This window comes from Tympanuchus pallidicinctus, unplaced genomic scaffold (genome assembly GCF_026119805.1).
Source record: "Tympanuchus pallidicinctus isolate F22 unplaced genomic scaffold, pur_lepc_1.0 scaffold3, whole genome shotgun sequence".
Classification (NCBI taxonomy): Eukaryota; Metazoa; Chordata; class Aves; order Galliformes; family Phasianidae; genus Tympanuchus; species Tympanuchus pallidicinctus.
The window spans coordinates 16083044-16092600 of NW_026294747.1; the positions used below are offsets into that span (position 1 = coordinate 16083044).

The 9557-nt window shown below is 44.9% G+C and overlaps 1 protein-coding gene and 1 long non-coding RNA gene across 3 annotated transcripts in view; one reads left to right on the forward strand and one right to left on the reverse strand.

The window, feature by feature from the left end:
• The window catches only part of LOC128085490 (acyl-CoA 6-desaturase-like), a 24689-nt gene extending 21317 nt beyond the window's left edge, over window positions 1–3372 (forward strand). For both annotated transcript variants that reach the window (XM_052693012.1, XM_052693011.1), the window contains exon 12: window positions 174–3372. In XM_052693012.1, coding sequence (XP_052548972.1) covers window positions 174–225 — 52 coding nt within the window. In that variant the 3' untranslated portion in view covers window positions 226–3372. The remainder of the gene's footprint in view (window positions 1–173) is intronic.
• Window positions 3104–9529, reverse strand: LOC128085513 (uncharacterized). Its single transcript, XR_008208997.1, has 2 exons — window positions 9369–9529; window positions 3104–6733 (listed from the first exon to the last, which is right to left on the reverse strand). It is a non-coding gene; the product is annotated as an uncharacterized LOC128085513 (long non-coding RNA).
• Between the last annotated feature and the right edge of the window lie 28 nt (window positions 9530–9557).

Consider the following 9557-nt stretch of genomic DNA (forward strand, 5'->3'; position numbering starts at 1 on the left):
TGAAACTGGTCAATTTGGGGGCCCAAAGAGCAAAATAAGCAGCTCCTCTGGTATTCTAAGGTATTCATTTTGTGGGATTCGTGTTCAGACCCAGTAACAGAGTTCTCCTTTCTAGGAACAAAGTGACAGAGGTTCACAAGCCAAACAAGCCTCTCTCCATTTTCTTTCCCCAGGTCACTAAAGAAATCTGGAGATTTATGGCTGGATGCTTACCTCCACAAGTGAATATGAGTCTTAATGGGGAGGTGCGAGTCACAGGGAGGGATGGGGGTAAGGGGGGAGATCACATACGTGTCTTTTACTATGAGAATTCGGTCTATTTCTATGTGCACAAATTGAGGGGAGTTTCCTGTCTTGTGAACTGCTACTGGTGTGAGCTCAGGCAACCTGTTAAATCCAGACGGGCGTAAAATGTGCTTGGCGTAGCCTTCAGAGGACAAGATCCAACGCACAAAAGGAAGGGTGGGAGAGGACAGAGAGAAGTGTCTAAAAAGGAGACATTTAGCATCTGCCCTCCACCATCTCCTCGCTATTCACTCATTCTGCCTAAAGCACACAAGCTGCTGATTCACATACATGACTTGTTAGACTTCAGCAAGCCCAGGGACAATCCTAGGACACCCATGTCAGCTCTGCTGCAGGAACCTCACCCCATGGGGCCCAGCAGCCATACGCTGTGGCTTTCAGTCCTGCCCATCAGTAAAGCATACTAATTGCCAATCAATCCTGTGTAACCACAAATGGTTTTTTCACCTGAGCAGAGCTTCGGCAACACCCAGTTCTGCCTGTCTACACGTGCCCAGCAGAAACCAGGGCTGTTTATCTTGTCAGAGGCCTGGGCTACGTGCCCTGCTCCTGAAACCAATCAGCAAAGAAAATGGGTTCCTTCTGGAGGAGGAGGAGCTTCCCAACCGCTCAGCCTGACCACAGGCTCTAGGGGGAGGTGGCTGAAGGCAGAACTGACCAGGATGTGCCAGTGATGTGAAACCTCCCGTAAAAACATCTTACAACTTCCTTATAACTCTATTCCCTGTGCAGTGTCCTAATAGCCAAAACCCATGAATAGCTCAACCAGAGGATATAGTTTAACAGCTGCCAGTCGCTTCACTAACGTGCAACCCAATCCCAAGCCCACTCCAGGTAGATCAAGACCTTTGGATTCAGCTGTAACACAGTGGAAGAGACAGACTCTACAAAGAAGAGCCATAGTACCAACAGCAGCGCTTGGTTCCGACAGCTTATCTCAGCTCCAAACACATTTCCTAGTACAAGAGATGCCCTAGTTATTAGGCGATTGCACAAATAATTGCATTGCCCAACACTGAAATTGGATCCTCACTTTTGAACCTTCAGTGCCAGTAAAGCTCCACCAAATCGCAAGGTTCTGCGTGCAGAGACAACTCCAGAGCTGTGGCTGTGCCCTTCCAAAAAAATGTATTGTCACCTCCCACTTTGGAAAATTGGATGAGATTTCTATGTTTACAGACAGGAAATTCATAGGTAGGACTATAACTTAACCTAGCTACTAATACTTCAGATTTACAAAGGGCTTATTTTTGTGTTCTTGCTCATCCCTCACCTGAACATCACAATGAATTGTTAGGATTAAAAGCTACTCCAGGTTATCTGACACTTGAACAGAATGTGAGCAGTTCTTATAGTTGATTTCTAATAGCACAAGCAGTGATGTCCTTCTGGATGCTGTAACTTCTCAGACAGGTAGTAATGGGCTAGTCCAGAATTCTGACCAACACTGCTAAGAATGCCTTAATATGTCCATCTAGTTTTGACTCCTCGAATGGGCATTTTTCTTCCCAAGACCTTAGCACAAGATACCAAATAGAAGAAAGAGGGGACAGGAGAGATCTTGATATTAGCTGTTTTCCAACTACTTCCTCTTTCAGATCCTTGAAAACTCCCAGTTTTATACAAATTATGCAGCTGCTTGAATCCAGAAATAAAACCTGCGTAATGCTATTGTAAGAAGTGACTTCCAGGATCATACACTGTTCTTGCTGCTGCAAGATATAAAGGTCTTTTTTCTTTTTTTGCAAAGTACTGGTCACCAACCCCTTGTAGTGTAGTTTAATAATTGTACTTTTATGTTCAGAAAGTTTGTCTTGTCAAAATGCAAGAAGCTGGTTACTTTTTTCAGACAAAGCCTCACTGACAGCCTTACTCATGTAGTTTCTTTCTCTCCCTCCAAAAAATCCCAGCCGACCATCTTGGGACACACAGTGTTTCACATGCACCTTAATGTTTGAGTTCTCCACCCAATAACTCAATCAAACACACCCCTGGCAAAGAGCCCTGAAAATCTAGAGAAATCTGTCTTGTTAAGATTTTTACAAAAGTGAAATCTGAAGTGCTCCAGAAGTTTCAGTAAAATTGCGAAGTTGGCCCACCAAAGGACGCAGAGTTCACATGACCTTGCTGAGCTCTGTTCCCAGAGCAAAAAGCTTCCCTTTGCAGGTTCCAGTTAGCCATCAAAACGATATAAACACTGACATCTATGCACAGTTTTGCTCCAACATTCTGAGGACTAAAGCTAATTAATTTCTCTGAAACAAAACAAGGTGAAAACTCGCACATTTTTTCTCTTGACAAAGGCAATCCACATTGCAAACACACATCAAAATCTCCCAAGCGTGCCTGAAGCCTGCCAGGGCATGCAAATAAACTCACCTGAACCACGTTGTTGGCCACACGAGCACTTGGCAACGTACAGAGGCCATGAGTTGGAAACAGCATTTGTTTCGGTCAGATGATGGAAGAACAGGCAGCAGAGGGTTGGCTTGCTTCTCTTCAGTCATGCTAGCAGGGTTTGCCACTGAAGTTGGAGGAGCAGCATGTTCAGAGATGCTTAGAAGAGAAAGGCATTAGCTCTGGACAAGAGGGAGATGGGCATGTGTTTTAGAAGGAATAACACAGAGCTGGGAGAAACATGGGAACAGGCAGAGTGGGAAGACAAACACCAGTGCCATGGACAGGGAAGAAAAGGCACCTTGAAACCAGGTGCTCACATTCCCCCAGTAATTGCTAGTTTCTAATTGGCCAACAGCTGAGGTAGGGATGCTTGTTTCGCTCAGATACCCACAAAGTGAGAAGAAACCAACCCTCACAAGACAGGTTAAAAGCAGCCATCTTCCAGCCACGGCCTCTTCTAGCAGATGCTTTCCTAAGAAAGACTTCCTAACCGAGTCCTAACATTTCAAGTGTTCCCTACGAATTGTTAAAACACCAGATCTACATTCCTGATAGGACAGCTCCTGTTTATTTCATTCTTCAAAAAAAAAACCAACAATCTCAAAATATTTTTTCCAGTGTATTCTATTGCTCATTAAAATCATAACTATTTGTTGACCATAAAAATGCACTCTATGTTTTCTTCAGTCGTATCCTAAGTCATTGCAATGTCTCAGTAGAAAGTCCTTTTCCACTGTGCGGGGTGAAATGGCTTTTATGGCACTGACAACAGAGAGATGTCTTCATGGCCTTCCCAAAGCCCAGAACAATGGCAGTGTTTACACTTGTCTTGGAAACCACAGCCAAAAGGAGTCTTTTCCATGTAAAAAGGTTGGCCCAAATGTTCAAACTCAGTCTCCAGGCACTTCAAGAAGGCAGGTGAGATCAACATGGATACAGAAACTTCAGTAAAATCTTCCTACAATGTGTCAAAACTCACTTTTGCTGCCCATTAATGGCTCTCCCAGCAGTGCAATAGGCAGCTTGCCAGTGGCTTCTCCAATGGGCAATGTGGTCCAACAGAGTTGGTGGGCTTTAGGTCAGCCCAGAGGCTTCCACACAACAGCATGTAATGGAACTGGAAGCCTGCCTTGCGGATAAACTCACCTGAGCTGCACTAGCAGTAGCAGAAGCACACAGCAGAGAGTAGGAATCACATAGGCTGACCCAGATCTTACAACACAAAGTCAGGGAAGGACAGTCCATGGTTATCTGCTACTTTCTATCAACACGGTTTTTCAGAGTACACATTAATTGCTTCATAGGTAAACTAATTCTGCACAGAAAGCATTCTATGAGAAGTCATAGAACTCAAAAGGGAAAATGACCCTACCTTGCTTCATTACAAGGATTTCTATTTGATCCTAAAATAAGCACATTCCCTTTAATACATTACACAAAGATGAAATGTTGCAAATCGATATATTACTTGCCTTTCCTTCTTGGTACAACTGTTCCCAGAACCCCTGAGCATCCCAACACAACATAGCCCTAAGGGGAGCAAGGGCCTGGTCGTTCTGAGCTCATGTCCTGGATTAAGATGCCTACACCCAAGCCATGTATGACAGCCATACAAAAACACTTCCTGGTTTTACTCAGTGCCCTATTCAACTCTATTTTAAACTGCTTAATGACCTAAGAATAGAGAGATTTGTAATTGGCAAGATATAAAAAGAAGCCTTCATCCATTAGCAATATTGCTTTAAAAAAATCTTTTTGATTCTTCTGTAAAGGCTCAATTCCAGATATCTCAGAAAACAGCATATAACTCTGGACAGAGAACCATCATCTGCTTGAAAGCTGTATTATGAGGAGTATAAAGGGGAAAATGCAAAATGCCAGGACTCAAAGGCAAGCTGGAAAATGAGTAATCCACCCATGGTATATCTAACACTGCCATAGGACAGAGCTGTTTGTCACCACACAGTTTTCCTTTACATCATATAGTGGTGGCAAGAAACTCTACACAATGATTCCATCATCCTGGAAATTTCGCATACAGGGGCTTGAGAGTCAAGAGGTTGTTTTTCTTTTTCAGAAAGACAATTTGAGACATATCGTTTGTTTAGCAATCTGAAGTCCTTTTCCATTGCAAGTGCATGTTTTCAGATGCACCGTAATCCCCTAGCACAGGGGAAATCCCCCAGTTTAGCTGGATGCTCATCATCTCAGCCAGAGCCTGAGCCCTGGGCTGTTCCAGCAAGAGATACCAGAAACATATTGCACAACTCGGACTAAATAATAACCTTCCTCTAATGGAAAAGAAGGAGAAGAGGAGAAGCAGAGGAGGAGGAATTTCAGAGCATGGAGTTTGCAAAGGTGGAATCCTTAGCATACAGATGAATGGCACAGGGAAGAGAAGATCTTTATAAAAGCTCCCATTTGTACAGAAGTTAATATTCTCACGTTCCACTTACTGACAAATTTAAGATGGGTGCGGACAAATACTGCCCAGAAACAACATGAGAACGATTACACCAATAAGAGGATAACCTCTGTTGTTGGCATTTTTTTCCTGTTTCTGAATGAGAAATTTACTGAACCTGAATACACCATTGAGATTGCAGTGCAGGTGACTGATCATTTCTACATCTGAATCTTCCCTACGTGGCTTATGGACTGATTCATGAATTGTCTAAATTCACTTCATTCCTGTTGGCAACCACAGTGTGCTCAAGCTGAGAATGTGAGTCATATATAAAGTTTAATCTAAAAACAATCTGCTGTAACCCTGAACAAAAACAGCAGACACCCACTTCTAAGGGGGTTTATAGGAAAATCTTAGTGATATAGTCCAGCAATCCAAAGATACTGATGAATAGCGTCTATGTGTTTACCATGTACTTCCCTTTTCCTTATAAACATAATGTAAAATGACAACAGTGCCATGTGTGTGGAAAGGTAAGCTTGTTTCCTGAAACATATCAGTGCAAGGCTGCTGATTATGGATCTGACACATTTGCCCTTATGGTAACAAGCACTGTGTGTACACAGCAATATAAAATAGAACCATAACATCAGTATTATCCAACAATTTGCCTTCAGTTTTTCTGGGCTCAATGGAAGAATGGACTTCTTCTGACTCCTGCAGAGGCTGCTTGATTGCAAAGATGGGGAAGTTCCACTGATGCAAATGGTGACTTTTGACTTAAGGATGGTGTGATTCTGTAGCAGGGCTCTCCCACCCACTGCTAACAACAAACATGTCAATGGCAAACACAGCTCAGGTCAAGCCAAAAAAAAGATAAAGAAGGCTAGGGAGAAATTTAAGGCTTCTGGGAAATGACTGGGAAAAAGGCAAATAAAAAGGATCCTCACAAAAGAGCACATCTCTTGCCTGGAGCAAAATCCTCAGCACAGGCACATGTGTGCCTTATTAGCCAGGTGCTGGATTTATATGACCGTGAGAAGGTTAATCACAGTAATTGCTTGCAATTGCACATGTCCACGCTGAAATGGGTGTAGCTGTTTTTCTTGTCTGGTTAATTTAATTGACTTCAGTTGTTACTCAGATCTGTTGAATTGTGCAGTGGTCTTATGTAAAACAGAGGAACCATACTGCACACTGCCTCTTCTGTGACTGTTGTCATCAGGGACAGCACAAAGCCGGAGTCTCTGTGCGTGGGTCTAGATTTATTCATCCCAGCAGCATTGCACCTTTCACATCCCTACAAAAGTCTACAATTTGCCTGAAAACAAAATGTCTGGGCTTTGAATACTGCAGCATGAAACCGTCTCCGACCTTGGTTGGCCAAGTCACCTCTTCTCCCCTATGTTCTTCTTCCTTCATCTCCCATTTAACTGCCACGTCCTTTGATCTCCATTGGTGCCATTTGTTTAAGCTGGAACAGGCTTGGATGTGGGGTGCTTTTTTTGTTTAGTTGGTCGGTTGCTTTTGGTTTTGTTCCTCTTTTCAGGGTGAGGTGGTGGTGTTTGTTTTAATGTCTTACCACAAGAAAGCCACAATTTTCAGTGGTGCCTTCAAGCGCTGCAAGATCAAAGTTCACTGCTATTGATTCTGGCCCATGAAAAGAAGAGGGAACAGCAAAGAAAATGTTGTTTTTTAATTTTCTTTTCTCCAACCCATTATCATTTCTGCCTGTGTGACTAGAAATCCCTCTATAAGAAGCAAAAACTTGTTGTATCAGGCTACTCTGGGACATGAAGCTGAATCACACACAGAAAGGGGAAGAGAGATTAAGAAGCAATTTCCTTTCCGTTATGTCTGTTTCCAACTCCTAAGGGAAATGTCGGGACAACATTAAAAGTTCTATTGAAATGTTTTATAAATATACCCAAATTTCAGAAAGGCTCTCACAAATGTGTTTCTCCAAGGTTTGTCTATAAACAAACACGGAGGGCAGAGTCATGGTGTGGCAGCACAGTCGTTGCAGTAGCAGAGTTTTGGACCCATCCCAGTGCCTCACTGCCTTTACTGTAAAAAAAAACTTCTTATGTCTAATCTAAATCGCCTCTCTTTTAATTTGAAGCCATTTCCCCCTTCCTATCACAACAGACCCTGTTAAAGACTCTTATTCTGTATCCTCAATGTAAAAGAGTGTTTGGGCTTCCTGCGGTCTGCCTTATAGGCTCTCCCAACACTTAGCCTGCCTAAAAGCACTCTTGACAGCCGCTCACAGGACCGTTGGGCACTGCTGCAATTCCCACTGAAACACTATTTGCCATTCTCACCACACTGCCATCTGTTCAACTGAAAGTTTAATTTGTGCCTCATTCCTTATCGTTTTTATCAACTGGCATTCAGCAGACAGCCTGACAAATGGGAAGGTGATTGAAAGCAATGGAAAAATCATTTCCGTGCAGAAAGAGCAAAGGCCTTTCAGCCGTAACTGACATACGTGCCCATTGTTGTGAGGCATCTTAAGCTGACCTTGAGCTGATTAGCAAAGCAGAATTAGAACAGTGAGGGCAACTAAGGACAAAGAACTGTCCTTGTTCATCACGCCTGTCTGCTGGGGCTCACATCAGCCCTGCTAGCCCCTCTCTGTCCTCTGAGCTCTGACCTCACCACAAAGCACGTAACAGCACACCAAGCCTTCTGCTGGACCACAAGTCAAAGGAATGCAACCGTAGCATTTAAATGGTGACCAAAATCCAAAGGGTATCATTAGAGCTGCAAAGCAAGCAGGGCTGGAATGCGCTCTGCTGTCTGACTTCTCTTTTACAACCAGAGAAATTACCCCTCTGGGGGCCTGTTTTCGTTCCTGATGGTCCTTGCAGATGTTTTGTAAGCCAGCGCAAAGTCCACCTATCTCCACAGGTGAGCTAAAGTCAACGTTCAGCTCCTTTCAGCTCAATCCAATGGCCCTACTCAAACAGGGAAATATCGACATGATAAACAGCAGACCTGACCTCTTGGCTTCCAGCACCAGTGGCACCACAGGGACTGCTCCTGTAAGGACTGTGCTGGCTTGGCATAGCTGCCCAGCCTGCGCCTCAATGTCATGTGCAGCTTTACAGCTGTGCCAGGATATTGACTTCTTCCTGGCAGGGCCGCGTTCCCCAAACTTCCCAAACGACTGGAATTTTCCCACGGCCGAAGGTTCTGATCTATTTGTCATAAAGGAGGGTTGTTAGTGATCATGAAAGCTTTGGAATAGCAGAGTTTGGGGGCAGTTCAGAGGCCATCCGCACACCTCCCCCCCTTCACTTGCATGCACCTGAAATGCTTCCTTTGTTGGTTCCCAGAAACATTCATCTCGGTGCGTTCAGGGGACGGCCTGACCCGCTGTGTATGGACAGCCTGATTTACAGCCCTCTGCAAACCTGGAGTAACCTTGAACGCGAGGTGAAGGACGGGATGGATGGGGGGGACAGCCGTGCCCGGTCTGCCTGTGCCCTCTGGTGGTGCCGAACAGGGAGAACACAGGGCAACAGGGACAGAATCCCACGAGAACCACCATCGCGAGGCCGAATGCTGTTTTCTGCTCTGACTGCACCTCTTTTTCTTTCCCCTCTCTCTTGCTGCCCTTCAAGGCAGTGCCAGAGGTGGCCCTTCATCTCTGTTGGAACCTGAATTCTTTCCTGTGGTGCAGAAGAGAGGGCAGTGGCCTCAGGCTGGTTCAGAGCAGAAGCTGCTTTGCATTCCCAAATAAAGTCTTGAGTGGTTTTTCCTTCTAGGTAATTTCACTGAATCACAGAATGGCTGGTGTTGGAAGGGACATTACAGCCCACCCAGTTCCACCACGAGCTGGTTGCCACCCACCAGACCAGGGTTCCACCCAACCTGGCTTTGAGCAGCTCCATAGACAGAGACCCTCCAGACAGCCTGAGCCAGGGCCTCATCGTCATCCTCACGCTGAAGGTCTTCCTAATATCTAAATCTCCCCTCTTTCATTTTAAAGCCGTTACCCCTGGGATCTGTTTCTACACCCCCTGATAAAGACTCCCTCCCCAGCTTCCCTGTAGCTCACTTTCAGTACTGGTAGGCTGCTATAACGTCACCCCAGAGCCTTCTCTACACTAGACCCCAGCTCTCTCAGCCTCTTCACAGAACTCATCAATCCCAGCAGCTGGGCAGCCTAGAGTCCAGTGGGAACACAGCTGCATTTGATGCTTAAGTTACCCTTTGGCCCTCCCCAAGCCCCACAGAACACAGTTACCTCAGCATTAGAGTCAATCACAGTTCAGTGAAGGGAGGAAGCTCAGATGTCCACTGGGAAAACAAGTTATTCCTGTGCCGGCTAAGAAGAGTATTTTGCTGCAGCCCAACTTGACCTTCCTTTTGGCAACTGAGCGAGCATGCACACACACACACACACACACACACACACACACACACACACTTCAGC